This window comes from Pinus tabuliformis, chromosome 6, assembly GCF_031772625.1.
Source record: "Pinus tabuliformis cultivar Carrire ecotype Pingquan chromosome 6, CPIR1, whole genome shotgun sequence".
Classification (NCBI taxonomy): domain Eukaryota; kingdom Viridiplantae; phylum Streptophyta; class Pinopsida; order Pinales; family Pinaceae; genus Pinus; species Pinus tabuliformis.
The window spans coordinates 1319933595-1319954144 of NC_142292.1; the positions used below are offsets into that span (position 1 = coordinate 1319933595).

General features: G+C 37.5%; 1 protein-coding gene across 2 annotated transcripts; it reads right to left on the minus strand.

Moving 5' to 3' along the window:
- Positions 1–16825: 16825 nt before the first annotated feature.
- On the minus strand, positions 16826–20293 carry LOC149263470 (putative glucan endo-1,3-beta-glucosidase A6). Of its 2 annotated transcripts, none has more exons than XM_089387888.1 (3): positions 20156–20293; positions 17760–19064; positions 16826–16968 (listed from the first exon to the last, which is right to left on the minus strand). In XM_089387888.1, exons 1-3 carry the CDS (start codon positions 20244–20246, stop codon positions 16910–16912), a joined length of 1455 nt encoding a protein of 484 aa, XP_089244014.1. In that variant the 5' UTR covers positions 20247–20293; the 3' UTR covers positions 16826–16909. The 2 variants fall into 2 exon arrangements, with proteins under 2 accessions (XP_089244014.1, XP_089244015.1); XM_089387889.1 differs by lacking the exon at positions 20156–20293 and adding an exon at positions 19438–19562.
- Positions 20294–20550: the final 257 nt, after the last annotated feature.

Below are 20550 nucleotides of genomic sequence, written 5' to 3' on the forward strand. Positions count from 1 at the left end.
TTTACATCTTCATGCTCCACAACCACAAAATGTGGAGACTTTACATTATTTATACAAAAATTGGGCCTTTAACCCCAAAACTTGGGCTTTTAACCCCAAAATTGACCCTAGGGGACCCATTCCCAATAGTGGGTCATGCCAAGCGCAATTGCTAGAGTTATGAATTAATGATGGAAATAACACCAACATATAGAGTATTGATGGAGGCACGTGTTCAGCAGGATCAAGGTGCAACTATAGCGTGAGGAGGATTTCAGGGACGTGGAAGAGGATTAGGGGGAGGAGTTGGAAGAGGTTGTGGGAAAATCATTTTTTACAATTACGAAGAACCACGTCACTTCGCACAAGATTGTTAGAATCCAATGCAACCCTCTTGTTAATATTGTTGACATTTTCATCATGTCATAGAATATTATCCCATGCTCATCATGAAGATGCAAGAAAATAAAACCTAAACTCAACAACCTACTCAGAACATCCAGATGGTGAGATCATAACCTCACAAAGATGGACCTAGTGTTAATATTGTTACATGAAGCAGTATAGCTACGAAGGAGGATAAAGGGAAGATCCCAAAGGAAAATGTATGGGTATGCAAGGCTGTTGACAAGGAGGTTGGATTTGATTTGAAAAAATCAAAGGAAACTTTTATGGAGGCGAAGAGGAGCTTCATGGATGCAGGAGCTTCTACATCAATGGCCTATAGTACCTAAACGGAGAAGCCTAAAGAAGTCAAGTTTGCACTAGAAGCAGATCCATCATTGTTAACATCTTTCTTACAGACCTCCATGAATCTCTTGAGGGACCAAAAAGCAGTAGAGGGACTGCAAGAGTTGATAGATAATTGCACCGACAAGGGTAAGCGACTACCTAAATAACGCATTGTGCATAAGGTGGATATAGGTAAGAAAAGTACTAGTCGCGAGATGAGATTGAATGCCCATATTGGAGAGTTTGAAATGGACTAGCTGATCCTTGATTTAGGATCTGATGCCAATTTTTTTTTGAAGAAAACCTGGGAAAGAATGGGAAAACCATCACTACAGTGGTCCCCGATCCAACTGGGAATGGTGAATCAGCAAAATATTATTCCTATGGGGCATCTACATGGAGTAACTATGGATATCGAATGGGCATGCGCCATAGCCAATTTTGAAGTAATTGAAATAATGGATGACAATAATCCATACTTGGAACTACTTGGAATTGATTGGTCATTTGATATGAACGCAGTCATCAACTTAAAGAAGTGTAGCATGACATTTGAAAAGAAGGAACTAAGGGTTATTGTTCCATTGGATCTAGCTGAGGGTTCATGATATAGTGAATCAGTCTGAGATTATTATGAAGAAGATGATATTGAGGAAATCTATAAGCTGACTACGAGGGATGAGGATTGGATCAACCCTATGGTTGATGGGTGAATTACTTGGGAGAAGGAAAGCTCCTGTAATTCGTATTCAGATGAGGAGCTTGAGCACTCGCAGAGTAGATTGCATGAGGTATCATCATTGTGATGCAATAGGCTCACTAAGTCACTCTGATGTGTATCCACTGAGGTACGCAACTTACGATGGTTTAGAAGATGTAAATTTATTTTTGGATAAATTTGAAAGGGATGTACTGGAGGAACATCGGTTCCAGGCATTAGACATCGCACTAAGAGCTATGCCTGCTAGATGGTGGTGTACACATAAGAACAAATTTGCAGGCTGGAAGGAATATCGACGAATGATGAAGTTGCAGTTTGGGTATGCAAATACCTGCATTACAGAGAAGTATATAGGAAAGGATTATCCACATGAGAGTTTGGCTTGATGGTTGAAGACATGGCGAGAGGAGTCACAACAAAAATGGGTTCATATATTCCACCACATGTTGGATACTATTCCGATGAACTGGTATCTAGAAATAGATCTTTAACATGGAACCATAGAGTGGGATGTTCTGAAGGAAAGTTTTCTGTTAACTTTCAGTTTTGAGGATGAATTTGAGTGTATTGACGAAGCGTTATAAGAGATTAAAGCTGCAATATTTAGAATGCCTAAAGAGCCTATCGCATGGGTACAACCAAATTGGAGCACGCAATTGTGCCATGCTCTGGAATTCTATAATGTGACCACAGAAGAAGGTGAGGAAGACCCTAGGAACATCAATATTCCTGAGTTTGAAGGACAACGTGAAGTCGTGGGGCCTAAGGTGGAACTCCTGGACATCTCAAAGCCCCTGAAAACTAAGCAAGTAAATATTGGTCAGATGCGTAGTTGAAGTTCGCAAATATAGGTGATTACTAGGATGAGGACACAGTGGACAAAGTCACAGAGTTATTGCGAGAGTGTCATGACTTGTTTCCCACAAATTTCTCTGATTTGAAGGGGATAGTATGTGATCTAGGAGTCATGAAGATCACTCTAAAGCCAAATGCAAAGCTAGTAGAGCAGTGCCCATATCAGTTGAATCCTAAGTACAAGGAAAAAGTGTGCAAAGAATTAGATAAGATGCTTATGGCCGAGATTATTGAGCCTGTCGAGGACTGAGACTGGGTTATCCTAATGGTGTTCCAGGAAAAGAAGACGAAGGGTGAAATTCAGATATGCGTAAACTGAAGGAAGTTGAATGATGCTTGTGTCCATGATCCATTCCCTATGCTATTCATGGATGAAGTATTAGAGAATGTTGGAGGTCAAGAAGCCTATTCTTTTACCAATGGGTTCTCAGGGTATCACCAAATCAAAATCAGGCCAGAGGATTAGAGTAAGACTACCTTTGCTATAGAATGGGGTTGTTTTTAGTATACAATTATGCCCTTTGGACTAAAGAATGCCCCTGCAATCTTTTCTAGGGTGGTAGTTTTTGCTTTCAAAGAGTTTATTCATAAGCTTTGGGAGGTATACTTTGATGATTGGATAGTGTTCAGATTAGTAAAGAAGCATTTTTCAAGTGTACACCTCATGTTGGATACTTTTCGAAAGTATCAAATATCCCTTAATATGAAGAAATGCATAATCTGTGTACCTTATGGGATACTCTTGGGCCATGTTGTCTGTAAGGAGGGGTTGATGGCAGACCCTGTCAAAATTGAAATAATTATTAATTTGGATCGTCCAAAGAATGTGAAATAGTTGTACATGATGTTGGGCCATACAAGATAGTATAGGAAGTTTATCAAAACATATGCACAGATATTTGCACCCATGTAGAGATTACTGAAGAAGGATGCGACATTTTGCTGAGATGATGATTACCAGAAGATTTTGCATGTATTAAAGAGAAAAATGGTCACAACACCTATTCTAGGGTTCTCCTACTACAAGAAGGAATTCCACGTACATGTAGATGCATCTTGCATAGAATTAGGACTTGTGCTACCCCAACTAGGCACATGTGATATTGACCACCCGATAACATTTGTGAGCAGTAAGTTGTCGAAGGTAAAAAATAATTATTCAACTATGAAGAACGAAGGATTGGCAATGGTGTATACGCTCCAAAAGTTCATACACTATTTGTTGGGTGTGCACTTCAAAATGTACACAAACCATTTTGCTTTGAAATACTTGGTCAGAAAGCCTATGTTGGGGGGGTGGAATTTGTAGATGGTTGCCACTCTCTTAGGAATATGACTTTGAAGTAGTTATGAAGCCAGGGAAATAAAATGTTGGACCAGATCACCTCTCATAGATTGAGAATGGCGACGAGCCTACAAATCTGGATGAAGGATTGCTTGATGGAAACTCTTTGTTGTGTGTGTTGTAGATGAACACTTTGCAGACATAATTCGATGCTTTTCTACGGGTACAAATCTTGAACACTATACAACGTAGCAAAAGAAAAAATTGGTGGTCAGGGATGCAGATTTTTCTGTTATTGCAAGGAACTTATATAAAATGGGATCAGATGAAGTCCTGCATAAGTATGTGCTAGATTATGAATGACAAAGTATCCTTGCTGAAGCACATGGAGCAGTTGCGGGAGAACATTAAGCGGGAAGAGCAACTGCACGGAAAATCCTATGAGCAAGACTATGGTGGCCAAATGTGCATAAGGATTCCAAAGATTATTGCAGGGTGTGTGATGTCTGTCAAATAACGAGGAGGTCATTGTGAAGGGTTGAATTGCCTCTGAACCCATAGGTGTCATTATAGGCATTCGATAAGTGGGAAATAGACTTCATGGGACCAATTCAGCCACTAGGAAAGAAGATAGGAGCAAGATATATCATCAAGGTGACCAAATACCTGACTAGCTGGGCTGAGGTGCAACCCATAAAGGATTGTAGCTCAGCCACAACTACAAAGTTAATTTTTGAATACATCTTGTCTCAGTTTGGCTACCCTAAAATTTTGATGGGCGATAGGGTTTCACACTTCTTGAACAAAACAATTGTTGCCTTCCTTGAAGAGTTCCAAATGTATCATCAGAAAAGTACGTCATACCATCCTCAAGAAAATGGAAGAGTGGAAGCCTTCAATAAAATCTTGGAGAATTCTTTAACAAAGATTTGTAATGCAAAAAGGAACGATTGGGATGTGTGCATACCAACTTTTCTATGGGCGTATAGAACTACCTATAAAATGTTGATTGGATAGACACCATTTAGACTAGTTTATGGACAATAAGGCATAATGTTGATGGAGTACATAGTGCCAAGTTTGTGGATTACAGCAGTAACATATATGGTTGATCAGGATACCATGGAAGAATGCCTTGCATAGATAATTGAGTTGGAAGAAGATTGCTTCTTGGCTAGTTTTCATCAATAGGTGCAGAAGGATCGTGAAAAGGAATGGCATGATCCCCACATTAAGCAGCACACCTTTAAGAGTGGAGATTTAGTTCTACTCTATGATAGTAAGTTCACGAAGTTTACAGGGAAGTTCCAGATGTATTTTCTAGGCCATTTACTGTCAGGGAGATTATGGATGGAGGTGCAGTTTAGCTCATGAAGCTGAACAGGGATTTGTTTCTAGGAAAGGTCAATGGAAGCCAATTAAAGTTGTATAGAGGTGATCCCGTCCCTACACAATGACTATATGAATGTAGGATATTCTTAGTACTGTAGGAAGTTACAAGGAAGTGCAAGATTATAAACTACACTGCCAAAAGGATAGCTTGGAAAAGTGAATGGGTTGTGCGACGAATCAAGAGAAGGTGCAAAGGAGAGCTATGATAAAGGAGTTGTGCTAGAATGGTGGGTCTAGTGTAGCCTACCCAAAAAGTGACCATTGGAAGCACTGTAGATGATTGGATAGCGATTTTTCCATTAAAGGGAGTGGGGGACAGAGAATTTAAGGAGCATATCTTTGGAAATATGCTACCAAAAGTGCATTAATGACAAGAATCCAGAGGGAATGGATGAATTTGAATTCAAATTGGGCTATAAATACAACATCCCACTCCACATTCAAGCACTTTTCTTCCTGGGAAATTTCCTTGAGATTTTGCACTTAGTTTGTGCCAAGAGAATTGTTGTATGTCTGTAGAGGATTGGAAAATACTTCGAGAGAAGATTTCACAGTCAGGATTTGGAAAATTTAACTGATTGGCAATGCGAGAGATTCTTGGAGAGAATGACTACAACCCGCCCTACACTGACCCAACCTATGCCTAAAACTTTGCCTACTACAACGCTTAGGTCACTGAGACCTAAACCATCTGCCTCCACAGTAGGATAAAAGAAGTAGAAGAAACCCCAGCAAATGCTAGTGTGGAAACTGTTGTGTAAAAATCCAACGGAGGTCAGACAAAAGGGGAAGATGGATAGAACTAAGTAGCTGACAGAACCCCTAGACTTAGATTAAGAAGAGCTCACCATGGGGATTGAAGAAATTGATGCAGATGAAGCTGTGCCAATTACTCGGCTACCATCTTATATACCACTGAGTAAATCCACTTCTAAGGTTACTAAAGACCCGGATTTGATGAAATTCATGGTCTGCGCACCGTTGCTACCATAGAACGTACCTTTTGAGGGAAATATGCTTGCCCAAATACGTATTTGAAGATGGAAGACTGGGACCTGGACGATATTGTTGATGTGGTCTGCAACACAATGGAGACTATTTGGATCCACATTGAGGACCAGTACCATCATACATTGGACAAGGTGCAATAGGGCCTGTGGGAATTACAGGTCCAAACTAGGGTTATTCAAGTGAGCGTTGCATAAGAAAACCTAAAGCAAGCAAGCGGGTCATCCTTAGCAACAGAGATAACCTCAGACCTTCACGCAGTGAAGTTATCAAAGGGATCACTGCATGTTAATATTTCAGAAGACAGGGTGTGCCTAGTGCATTTAAATAATTTGAGTCTGAACCTCACAGCGCTCCCTATTCAGACATTGCATGAGCTGCATCAAGGAGTATCAGATGATCTCATAGTTTGGGAAAAATGAGCACTAATGGTGATCAGCGAAGTAAAGGCTAACAAACAACAAATGTTCAAGGAAAAGGTGCAGGAACTTAAGGAACTGGAAGAAGTCATTGCGCATAGTCAGCAACTTGAAGTAGCAATAGCGTAGGCCTTTAGTGAGATTCCCAAGCTCTAGGTCCCAGCAGAAGCGACCTCCACAAAAAATATCTAGACATTAGCTGTCACAGTAAAAGAATCAAAGGAGGAAATTAGCAAGGTCTCATTTGAGGTGCAGCTATAGATATTTGAGCTCCAACTTAAGCTACAACCAACCACTCCTCCAGAAGTCAGAGAGCAGCGCGAGGCTACTATTAAAGAAGAAATTACTACACTAGAATATTTAGTCAAGGACTGCATACAGTTGTTTAAACAAGCCATGGAACTATGGACCTTGCTGCAGGAGGATCCAAGCTTGCATAAAATCAAAGCATATATCCAAGAAAAGAAAAGGTAGTTCGACAAGATCAGAGCTCCAATGTGGTCCTTAGCACTAGTGCAAAGCTTCACCAAATTACAGGAGGGGAATTTCATCCAAACCAAAATTGATGAGCTGCATCAGAAGGAATCCATCATATCTTCAAGGAAGTAGCCCTAGGCTAATGAGGTGAGGTAGTTGACAAAAACAATGCAGAGCAAGTTGAAGGTTATGCAACAAACATAGAGAACCATGGGCCTTGCAGTTGAAGGTCCAATTACAAAGAAATTAGCTGAGGAGGTTCGTCAAGCCACTACGCAGGGAACAATAGATCTTCAAACATTGAAGACAGAGTTCAGCGGTCTCTAGGCAAAGATCGAGGCAACACCAATAGAGTGACTTGGGATGAGTCACGAATTTGTGTTGGGGGCTTGTTGGGATAGAGTCCCCTAAGGTCAATTTTGTAAATATTTTTTATTATTATTGTAAAGTCTCTACATTTTGAGGAGAGGAGTGCGCAGGTCGATAGCAGTCAAAGGGTATTTAGGAAGGTCAAAGCCCCTTATTTTATTAGGAGTTAAGTTGTTTTGTGACCTGTCCATGGTTCACAGACCATGGTATTGTAACAGAATAATATATAAAAGGGATACATAGACAGTCATAAGAGAAGTAAGTCAATAAATCTATGAGTTAATGCTCTAAGTAAGAGAAGTATTTTTTATGTACTTAGGCAAAAGGGAAGGCTTCTGTAGTTGTGTGCATGAAGACCTTAGTAAGTTTGCAGCTGAGTGTGCAGGCCCCTATAGCTTTATGTGTAGGGTAGAAAGAGTTTGTAATAGAAGATCTGAGCATAATAAAGATTGTTTTGGGAGAATTAAATGTGTATATGTGTGTTATTATTTACTTATGAAATTACTATATGTTTGCTCTATTTACTGCATTTATTATGAAAATTACTTAATATATGTGTGAAAGTGGTAGGTCTGTTCAATTATATGATGTTATGAATGTTCAGAACAATCAACGGAGAGTTTGAACCTGTTATCTGTTAGCTACTGTAATTTTTGGGTTTTAAGGGTTAGGGTTCGCAAAGGTCAGAATAAAGCCCTAAAAGTAACAAAAACACATCACATAGTCCTTTGGATGCAGAAACCTGGTTCTAACATCCCCCAATACTACCTTGAGTGAGACTGTAGCCTATATTACACGGGTTGTTGCTGAAAGGTCTAGTAGTGTAGGGTTTTGTTGGTTAGCACAACTAACTTTGAACCTGGGTCCAATCCCCCTTAAGCCAACAATATCATATTTCACTATGTGGCCTGGCAAGAGCAGTGTAGGTTGGCATGTGTGGGACACACTCTTGATACTTGGGTTCCACCCACGGGATACATACATGGGTCATATATGAAGGCCATATGGGTTCTAGCAGGTAGCAGCGCTACATAGCGACATCCCGTGAGGAGTAGGAGTTATGAGCTCCCCGTATGGTTAGGGGGTCTAGGGATCTGGTCGGTGAGTGGATAACTCCACTTTGAGATGAGCAAGGTCATGGTAGAGGGTGATCCAGTTCACCTTAGGTTTGACCCCTTGGGGATCACCGAGACCTCCACTTCACAACAAAGCATACTTATTATGTTCTTTCTCAGGGTTGAGATTGGTAATGGAGGGGTAGATATTGACATCATGGAGATGCATTCACATATTATTTTCCACTAGATGCCAACAAAGGAGGATACAGTCTGTGCACAATGGGGAGTATGTCATAGTCAGAATAACGTAACATCAACATGGTGGAACCTCTTTGAGATTAGCGAGGAACTCGACCATTACAACACTTCACAGCCAATAACCTTTAGGAATGAGCTAGATACTACAAGGGGGGATCATGAAGATCTTACATTGGGCTTTAGCGAGTCACTAATGGTGTGGGGAACTTCATTAGCATGGCAGGTTGGTCAGCAGGATGATATCAAGAGAAGCTCATGTGAGCGAGACATTATCTCTGCAAGGATTGGGTGGTATCTTTAAGAGTTTACTCTTGGACTGAATGGGATGGACTACATGGTAGGGAAGCTTCATGAGGAGTTTGATATAGTGCCACATTATCATGATCCCCTACTCATCGATGGTATGTAGAGGGATTCTGGTAATTATACTAGGCAGGATAATGAGTGGGGCATGGGGAGATTCATATTGGACAGGATTTCTTGGGATCCTGGTATTGAGGGATTCCTTCATGTCAAGATAGTGCAAAGGTCAGGGATGATTTAGTGGCACATCTGGGAACATGGTACATTTTGTAGTGACAGTGGGCATCAACAGCTAGAGGGGATGCTCGTTTAAGCATTGCTTGAGGAAAAGTAATTTTTGGCAGGGAGGACTATAATATCCCCAAAAAAGAAAACATTTCATAGGATTAATGAAGTTTATTGGGGTGGTGCTAAGCCTAGAAACATTTTGTAATCTAGGCATTGGAGACATTTTGAGTACATGGGACTTAGGAGAAATAAAAAAATCCAACCTTAGTGAAATGTGGGGGCCACCCCTCATGGAATGTGCACCCCTTGGAGGAAAAGGAAATTATGTGGGAAGGGGGTTGAAATAGTTGGATATGGGACCCATAAGGAAAGGTGAGGTAACAAATATAAATAGGGGGTTGAAGGGAGCATAGAGAACTTTTTGATAATTTGTCTTTTTCCACGTTATTGCTCAAGTTGTTGAACTGAGTTAGAGGTGTTGTTTAGCACCAAAGATTTCACAGGGGAAGTCTCACCCTGTTCTTTGGTGGACCATGACTTCCAACCTAGGGAGGAAAATTCTTCTCATATATTGTAGCTGGGAGGATACCACGCAGTAGCACGAGTTTTTGGCATCAATGGGACACAGAAAAGGGAGCTACGCATGGCTTGGAGGGGTATTGTGCCGAAGGGAAGAGATTTGTTGTTGCTAGGATATTTCCTCATATAAATACTTACCAGAAGGAGGGAATTTATTGGAGAAGTAGTTCCTTTCTCAATAGAACGAATTGGTGTGGCTAGACCTACGCATTTTTTCCCCAAAACTACGCAAGGTGTTATGAAGCTTCTTGTGGGGAGGCCCGGTGAGTGGGATTAAGGAGCTATGATTGTTTGGGATTTGATTGGAGGGGAATTGGAGGAGATTTCATTGCCTTTGAGGAGTAGAAAATGCTCCAACTATAACAGATGACATTTTCTAGTAGTAGAGGAGGGTCAATTTTGGAGTGTCAAAACTAGGGAAAACCCTTTATGGGCTTTTACGGGTTTATTGAGGAGATGCTAGGATTCATTTGGAAAAAAATTCTGAGTAATATAGAGGGCTCAAACAGAGGTCTCTTTCCAACCAACAGTGAAAATTTCAAGGCCAAATTAGAGCATAAAGGAGAAGTCACTTCCCATCATCTAGGCACCTTGTCTTCTCACCTGGGATTTGTCTAGCTTTCCTTTGGCAAGCCTAGGTGCACTTGTTCTTGCCTATTATACTCCTACCATGATATATAATAAATGGCTCAACTTATTTGGGAATAAATTGTTAATGTGTTGATATTTTGCGATGTTTTGATTTTTGGTTGCGTGTGAGAAATTTATGGTTGTTATTTCTTAATATTTTCATTAGGAATATTACACATTCTCTTGATGTTTTGAAATTGTTTTTCCTTTTAGGAACCTCAAAATTTTGTTGATACTTAATGTTGTTTGCATTATGTGTGAATCCTTTGAGATTATATGCATAACTTCTTCTTCTTAATGAATTTTTTCTTGCAAATTCATCTTGATTTAATTTTTTTCTTTCACTGATACTAGAGCTATGAAGAATATAACTCTTTAGGGCTTTCATCATCTTTGCATTTCATCTTTTTAGATCATGGGGTGCCTCTCCCCCAAAATCCATTTCAATCTTTTAGATATTGAGGGCCTCCCCCCAAGATCCGGATCACATGAGGTCTCACCTATATAGCCAAGGCTTGATCTTTCAAATGGATACCTTTGGAAACTAAGGATGTTATCTAATACTTGAGAAATTTTCAAGTTCTTATTGAGCAACTTCATTTCTCAATAGGACAATCACTTCTTCAAAGCTTTCACAAACTTCTTCTTTCTTCATCAGCTGGATCTTCATAATCTATTCTACTCTCTTTGCTTCTTCTAGTTGAACTTTTAGGGAGTTGATTTCTCCTTCATGTCTCCTTTCTCGTTGATGAAATTTTTCTTCAAGCTTGTTGAGGTACTTAGATATTTCTTCTTCTTAGAGCCTTAGGAGAACAACTTCTTTCTTTGTAAGGTCAAAATATTTATTCTTTCCTTCAAGATCTTTATTTTCTTTTCTCAATCGATGTATTTCTTCGCGAGTAGCCATTAGTTCTTCTTCAAGGTTTAGTTCAACCTTCTCTTAAATTTGTTTTTTATCTTCATTTTCTTTAATGTTGTTGGTGCCTTCATCCACTTCCTTTGATTCATGATCATGCTTGTGTTCTTGTTCCACGTGCTCTAATTCAGCAAGCACAAAGCTAGATTCTTCATGGAGTTTTTGTAGTTTTTCCTAAAGTATTTTAGCTAAAGAGAATTGACCCACGTTGCTTTTTACACAATATGATAGACTACTCAGAATTACTTCCATATCTTTTGTATTGTATTCTTATGAATCCTTGGTTGTTTCTTCTTCATTAACAACTGGTTCCCATACCTCATATCTTAGGGAAATCAAATACAACTCTATTCTTTTGCTCCATAGTATATAATTTGTTCCATCGAAAAATGGATATTTTTCAACCTAATTTACATCTTCTTACATGACTGGGGAGGAAATATATTTATAAGATTTGAAGCCTTTGCTTTGTGAATTTTCCATTTCTGTTCATAACATCTACGTTTTAGTTGTTAGGATGTGCTTGAAGTTACTGACTTTGATACCAATTGTCGGAAATACTAAGAGGGGGTGAATCAATATTTATTTACAATTGTTATATTATTTTAGTTAAGATCGTTAATTAAACTAGAACACAATATGTACAATAGTAAAGCAATTTTACTAATAAAATTGATGAGGACTCCAATCTTATTACAATAAGCTAGGCTCCAACCTGTACAATAAAATGCAAACTCCTTTAAGGCTCCAACCTTGCTCTCAATGAGGCTCCAACCTATTATGAGGACTCCACTCTTCAGAGACAATTTAGGCTCCAACTAGGTTTCCTACAAGACTCCAACTAGGTCCTACAAGACTCCAACCTTGTATGAGGACTCCAATCCTCTAGGGATCCAAACCTTTCTACTTGTGTCAATCCTTTAAGGTTGCTTCAATATGATTTCAAGACTTCATTAAACTTCAAATAGTTCTTCAAAATTCTCCAAGATAGGTCTACAAAGTGTTATCCAACCTGCCTCTACAAAAACTTCAGGTCTACTTCAACAAGACTTCTATGTTTGCTCCAACAAAACATTTCCTCAAGTGTTGATCTTAAACTATTCTCCAAGGATGTTTTCAACAATCTTCAATTCTCCAAAACTTTCCTTCTTCAAAAACTCTCCAAGATCTAGTCCACATGATTACTTCAAAGACATATCTTTAATCTCACTTCAATAATTCTTCAAAGCTTCCTCCATTAGGTCTCTAAAAACTCTCTTAAGATTAACCTCAAGGGTTTCTCCAAAGGGTCTCCAAGATACTTCAAAAGGTTGATTCAAAGGAGACCTAAATCTCCTCAAAATACTAACCCAACAAAGGTTCTTCAAGGTTTCTAGGAGATCTTCAAATTAGGTTGCTCTGTGAAATGTTCCAAAATGGACTTCTACAGTGATCCACAAAAAACTCCAATGATCCAATAAATTCTTCAAGGATATGTTTACTGCTGCAAAACTCTTTAAGATAAATGCTCAAATGGATCCACAAGAAGGATGCTCCAAACTATTTCAAATATGTTCCAAAAAGAGCTTCAAGGATATTTTAAAGATGACTTTATAGTTAACACAACTTCCAACTTCCAAACAACCTCATTGTTTGTCTTTAAGGAGGGACAATATATGATTCAAGGAAGTGTCAATATCTACTCTCAAAGTAGGATAATAAATACTCTAAGGTGAGTCCAAAATCGATGCTTTATCTCATCCACAAGAGGACAGAGACTGTGATATATTGCAGGCCTGAGATCAATCCTTAAGAGGGCCAAACCCATGTTATGGTACATGTCTCCATGGGTCAAAGTTTTAGAGGTTTGCTACAAATCTTCTACAAGGTTGAAATTACAAAGATGTGCCTCAAGACCAAGCCACATAAGGTCAAATTTTATGCACATGTCAAACAACAAAAGGGGTCGAGATCTGGACCAAGAGAGGGGTCAAAACTCTTCCCATTTAATCCCAGAACCCATGAAAAGGTCACATAAAAATATGACCAAAACCCTTAACCCAAAATAGAAAATACTACCTAAGAATTCTATTCAAGTTATTCCTTGGTTCATGAGCTATGAACCTCTTGCTTCAGATACGTATACTTCATTTTCTTCCTCAATAGATTTTTTTCAAAAATGGAGGACACATAGGTTTTATTTATACTCGTTTGACCATTATGAATAAACATGTATGTTTGGAGAGTCGAAGTCTGCTTCTGGAACCAACCTATATGTCTGTTTTTAATATTTATTTTGTGTGCCACATGAGAATGTGTCAACCTCTCCAACAATAAAATGATCATGAATGGCTTGGATATTGTTGCTAAGAGAGGAATACTGATTGTAAACACATTCATATTTTCAAGAGTTTATTGGTGATATTCATGATCTCTTCCATAGAAATTAAAATGAGCAGCAAAAATCCAGCCTTAAGGAAACCCTCAAATACCTCAATGGATTGCGAATTATGGTCGAAAAATGCCAATATTTTTTTTTTTTCATCATAACAGTGGCACCACAAACTTTGGGATCAATTCTATCACCAAATAATCCAAATTGATCTTGCATATCTTGAATATGTGTCATATAAATAGTGATATAGAAAAAAAATCATTTAGAATGCATATAATCGATTCCTAGAATAGAGAATCCTTGTTCCGTCAGAGGTCTCATATAAGTTCTACAACATAGTCCAAATCTTACAAGAGCTAATCAAACTTCTAATTTGAGGAATTAATGTGATCTGCAATATTAAAGCTTATAATGTACAACACATCTTCACCATGTGCCATAAACTTTACTAATTCTACAACAACAGTCAAATTTGTCTTCAACAGATCTCAATATAAAATCAAAGGTAATCTCAAGAAAAATGCACTATTACAATGAACCAAAATTCTAAAAGAAACGTTATTTTGGTTAGGATCTACAAATAGCTGTCAAGGAATCAAGCAAATGTTGCGTTGTAATTCCAATACTTCAATATATTTGTGTTGTCTAATTGATATCAAAGGAGACTTACGATTGTATAACTCTATTAAATCACATGATAGAGCTATGCGTATTTATGGTTTCTTCATCTTTGTCAATGACCCATTCACCCTCTGACATCAATGGAAATCCCTCCAACAATCTCCCCCTTTCTCATTGATGGAAACAAGCCTAACTCTCCCTCTCTTCATGTTTCTTTTCTTTTCCCCTTTGAAATCAATGGAAAAATGGATATTTTATCAGTTACTCCCCCTCTCATCATGCAAGTCCCCCTATCTAAAGGATATCCTTTCGCAAATGTCGTTGTTTGGAGACTATGACATGTATCATCTAAATTGAATAGAGATATCACTAATGGTTTATGACATTTTCAAATTTGAGTTAAGGTTGTCAAATTTCTCAAGCTCTTCCAATTCTATTTACACATCCTTGGTGTGCTAACCCTCACTTCTCCCATGTTGTTGCATCTTTCCCTTACCTATTATAATATCCCACAAGTAGTTGTATAAACAAGCCAGAATTGGGTCATCGAAGCCATATATAGCTAGCCCATGTGTGAGAAATCCCCAGGCAGATATCCAACTGCTGAAAATTAATCAACATAACTGTTGAATTTATAGTCGTTTGACCATTGTGAATAGACACGTATGTTTGGAGATCTGACCTATGCATTTGGAGTTGACCCATGTGTGTGTGTGTGTGTTTACTATTTACTTTTTGTGCCATATCAGAATGTGTCAACCACTCCAACAATAATGTGATCATGAATAAGTTAGATATTGTGCCTAAGAGAGGACTGTTGATTATAAATGACTTCAAATTTTCAAGAGTTTCTTGGTGATGGCCATTATCTCTTCTAGAGAAGTCAAAACAAGCAAAAAACATCCAGCCTTAAGGAAACCCTCAAATCCCTCAATGGATCACAATTGTTCTGCAAAAATGGCAATACTAATTTTTGTCATCGTAGCAGTGGCACCATGGAATTTAGGATCAATTATATCACCAAATTCTCCAAATTGAGCTTTCACATTTTGAATTCACATCATATAAATGATGATATAGAAAATCAATAATTTAAAATGCATATAGTTGATTCCTAGAATAGAGAATCCTTGTTCCGTTAGAGGTCTCATACAAGTTCTACAACATAGTCCAAATCTTACAAGAACTAATCAAACTTTTAATTCGAGGACTTAATGTGATCTGCAATATTAAAACTTATAATGTACAACACATCTTCATCATGTGCCAGAAACCTTACTAATTTTGCAGTGACTTGTGAAATTTGTCTTTAATGGATCTCATTACAGAATCAAAGGTAATCATAGGAATAATGTACTATGACAATGAACTACAATTTTGAAATAAACATCAATTTGGTTAGGATATTCCAACAAATATCAAGGAATCAAGCAAATGTTGCTTTGTAATTCTAAGACTTCAACATATTTGTGCTCTCCAAATGATATCAATGGAGCCTAAGGATGCTATAGCTCTATTAAATTGTGTGATCGAGCTATGCATCTTTAGGGTTTCCTCATCTTTGTGGCCCATTCACCCTTTGACATGAATGATAATCCTTTGGACACCATGATCATTCTTGAGTTCTTTTACAAGGAAAGTAGTAAATGTTTTGGCATTGTTAATCTTAGGTTGGTTAGTTTTCATTTAAATTGAGGTTAACTTGTCTCTTGATATTAAATATAGTTGGTATTCCCCTAGAAATAACCAAGCCAAATTTCTCTATAAAAATGTAATGAATTGATTAAAAAGTAATACAATTTTTATATCAAAAAAATTTAAAAAAACATACATTTTATAATTAAATATATATATATATATATATATATATATATATATATATATATATATATATATATATTTCAAATTATAAAATTCTTAACCCATTAAAAATAATTTAAAATCATACAATAACACACAAAATAATTTAAACCATATGAGAATACTTCATATTAAACACTGGAGAAACTGGTGGTCTTTCATTAACCTGCTATAATTTTAATAAACTTATTTATTTATATATTTTAAAATAAAATAATAATTAATAATTAATAATTTTTAAATAAAATTATAATATAAAAATTATTTAAAAAAATAATAAAATTTTAAATTCAAATATAATATTATGTATATATATATTTTTTTATTAATGATATGGTATAATAATTTTTCATATTTTCATAATGGTCGCTTCTAGTTAACTAAAATACTTTTCGAAACATATTTAATATTAATGATAAAAGTGCTCGAAGGATCCATCAAACACAGAATTATCAGGCAAGGATGTGCAAACCTGAAAAGCCTTTATTATTCAATAAATCATTCTAAACAGTTACAATAACAGTTATGGTCAGAAACAGATGTAGTCAGAAAGATGCTCACTAGTTTAATCGTTTTTTTTGGATTTTTGTCCATAACACTAGTCATTGTAATTCATTATAATTTGAAATTATAATTTTAATACTTTTGGAATTGTATTTTTAAATATATCAAAAATAATTTTATAACATATTAATAATAATATTTTGAAAACTATAAAATTTTTACAAGAACAGAAAGATAGAATTACAAAAGGGCTACGTGACAAGTTCCTTCAAGATATCTTCTAAACGACTAAAACCGAGGCAAATACGGCTACGGTCAGCATTTCAACGAGGCAAAGCATTTCAACAAAGCACAGACTTCTGGACACAATCTACGAATTCGTATGTGCAACTCCCATGACCTGCAACATACAAATTACACAAATATTCAGCTGATAACAAACCCATATTTGAAAAACCACTCTGATATCTTGTTGAACCAAAAAATTCAACCCCAAAACATGCAAACGATTCTACCAGTTCTATGTAGCAAGCCAGATTCGTGCAGAGAAGATGTATATGACGACTTAAAAGTGAGGCAGATTCTTGCCAGAAACAAACACGTGCCCAAAATTTGAAGGGATTTAAGCAGGAAACTAAAAACATCAAGCTTAAGAAGCCAAGCAGATTCCGCTTCAACAAATTTGTCTGGCCTTAATATTGTTGAATTTCATTTGACTGTAGATTTTCTAAAAATATTTCCAAATTTGATAGATAAAAACAAAGTCAATTGTTTGAGGTTATTTGAAATATTCTTAAAATCTATCATCCAAATATTCCTAAACCTATAATCCAAATAAAAATAGCCCCAAAAGCAGATTCATGCCAAATTGATATCAATTTATGTCTGTAGCAAAACCCGATTCAAGCAAAAAGAAGACATACCTCACACATACTCCAAACAGTACTTCAGATTCAAGGTGAAAGCAAATGAACCTGGCCTAAACAGTATAGCAGATTCAAGCGAAATGCAAACATACCCAACCGAAAAAAACCATCAATCAAAAAACAAAGATCCCAAAACATAGTTGATATATGTCAATAAGAATTATCGTAAGGGAAGATAGGTTCATACTGAAAAGATCATCAGAAACAAACAAGCAAAAGCAAACAAGACATGGAAAAAGGTACAGATTAGAATAATTTTACTTACTGGGGTCCTCTGTGACTAGTTTTGCAGTTTTACCAAAGTCACAGCCGGAATAAAAGTTCTTGAATTGCTGCCAATTACTGTTGAATGCATAGGATGCATGATTAATAATCGTGTTAGGCTCATAACAAGGCTCCCCTGGCTGGATGGCACCACAGGTGTTGTCTCCCTGACTGCAAGCAGAATCAATGGCGGACTGCAAGGCAGAAACATCTGCATTAGGATCTGCAACACACCACAATTTGCCCTTGTAGGGTGGAGGCGGAGGAGGGAGAGGCCCATAGTCCGAATCCTGAAGCTTCCCAGTGAGATCAATCTCATACATCAAGTTTCCATTTGGATACACAAAACCCCAATGCCTCTCAGTCCCCGGTCCAGACTTTTTATCCTCATCATACAATAAAAAAATGTATGTGGGGATGAATTGATTGGGCCTGCGAGGGGTTCCCAGGGGAGGGTCTGCAACCATTCTCCTTATAACCCTCCGGTTATAAAGGGCTGCATAATTAATGTTGGCACCTAACTGACTAATATCACCGGCATTGGGCCATCCAGTTTCAGCTATGGCCAACTTAATGTCATCATAACCCATTTTGCTCATTGCAGCTACAACCGCATCAAGCTGCTGGTCCAGCATATTGGTATACACAAGGCCATTGGGGTCAGTGTATTTTTTGTCATGTTCTCCAAAATTGGCATATTCCAAAGATATATCTTCAGGATCAAACAAATAAGGAAAGTAAGAATACACATCCATAAAAAAGTAGGAATTCGTTCTATGAAGAAATTCCAGCATGGGTTTCATCACAGTTTCTGCAATATCATCCCGAAAAGTACCAGCTGATGGAGGAAATGCTGATATTGGAACTGAAGATCCAAGCATATCCATAGCCAAAGGGGTTCCAACATTGATATGATCCAGATTATAATTAACCAGAGCTTGCCAGATGCTCTCCATAGCGGGCACTAGTTGGTACCAGGTCTGTTTGTTGGAGTAGTCTGTTAAAATTTCATTCCCCACCAGGATTATATTGATCTCGGTTGCAGGATAGAAGGGAACAATATTATCGCTGACCCATTTGTCTGCAACTGACTGGCTGGCCGAGAGACCAGCAATATCTTCATTCCTAACCATCACAGAGACCTTAATGCCGGTGTTAGACAGCGCCTTAAGGATTACTGGGTTGGTACTGTAGATTTTAACCCTGCCAACCTTCAATCTCTGGATCAAGTCTATAGTTTCTTGTACGGAGGGCAGGTTGTCACCAAACTGCCCATAAGCGACACCGATGGAGTAATCCTCTGCATCTGTGCAACAATGACAAAAAGAAAAGATAAAACATCGAAAAACTAGTAAAATTCATGCAGGAACTGTATATAATCAAATACATAGTAATGCTAGTATAAGGCATAACAGAGCCATGGAATTTTATTGAAATGGTTGAAAACAATTGAAACACTATGGGGTCAAATGTGAGCTCAATCCTTTAAATTTTCAGAAAAGAAAGAAAGCCCGTTGAATAACAGGAAAAATGTAGAATATATTCTTGAATTCTTTTTTTCAACGGTATCCCAGACACCCTTGCACAATAGAAACTAGCGTGGATAATCACTACTGCCTTCCAAGAACGAGATCCACACGGTAGCCAGACAATTTCACTGTAAAATCACGGTATTTTACCAGGTAGACTTGATTTAGTGCAGAATTTTTTCAAGGGCAACCTGATCAACACAGTAGGGGCATTCAGAGGGAAAACATTGGAAAACCATGAGATTTACTTGTATAGATTATTGGTTGAAACCAGGGAAACCTATAGGAAAATATATTCCAATATGAACAGGGAAAAAGATAAGGGAACCAGAAGTAGATATATGTGAGTACGAATAGATCGTTAATTGGAGTTATTTAGGGTGATTGCGTTAATGGCTATTATCTTTCTCACTTATTCAAATTTTGGCTAGTCATATGAGGAGCTATAATCCAGACTAATATATCTGTAATGGTTTTGTGCTTATGAATCTTATTGTATTGATTTTGAAGATTGTAAATTCTAAAATGATTAGACATGGACACGGTACAACTTCACTCTAACCCTCAAACTAAAAACAGGAAATTGACTTTTTTCCTCTTAAAATAATGGCTTTTTAGTACCCATAGGGAAAAATAAAAAACCCATGGATTTTCGTTTTTAGTACCCATAGGGAAAAATAAAAAAACCATGGATTTTCGTCCAAGTTTTTTTTCCTGAGCGGATTTATCCAAACAAGCAAAATCAATGGCTGTCAGAAATCCATAAGCAAGAAAAAAAACATCATTGTATCATACAATAAGCGAAACTTGTGAAAATAAGCGAAGCCCAAGTGATATTAAAAGAAAATATACATGAATCACTACTTACAGGCATGGATTATGACTCCAAGAATGGCCAACAGGAGCCAGAAAATCGTCGGTCCTGGAGTTGGAGTTGGCATTGCATCAGTACTTCCCATTACGTGAATAATTTGCAGTACCGAAAGCAGAATTTGTTAATTTAAAGAACCGAACGCAGAATTTATGTTACGTAATGTCTTTGACGTAGATAATCTAATCCAATACAGTTATATGGGGGACCTGAGTATGCCCATCGGTTAAATAGAAAAAACGTAGCAATGAGCGGCCAATGGCCCATGAAACGCTAAAGTCCTATATAGTCCTATAATCACGGGTCTGCATAAGTACAGCCGTTATCGTTTACGATCGCTGCCTATTTTGGGATTTGACCTAAAGGGGGCGGATATTCTGGCTCGCCTGTGG

Bases quoted from the DNA above. Each gene is read 5' to 3' on its own strand.
- LOC149263470 (XM_089387888.1), bottom strand. From the start codon at position 20,246: ATGGGAAGTACTGATGCAATGCCAACTCCAACTCCAGGACCGACGATT. The intron at 19,065-20,155 runs GTAAGTAGTGAT...ATTGTTGCACAG, and splicing joins TGGAGTCATAATCCATGCCT to ATGCAGAGGATTACTCCATC. The intron at 16,969-17,759 runs GTAAGTAAAATT...TGTATGTTGCAG, and splicing joins ACTAGTCACAGAGGACCCCA to GTCATGGGAGTTGCACATAC.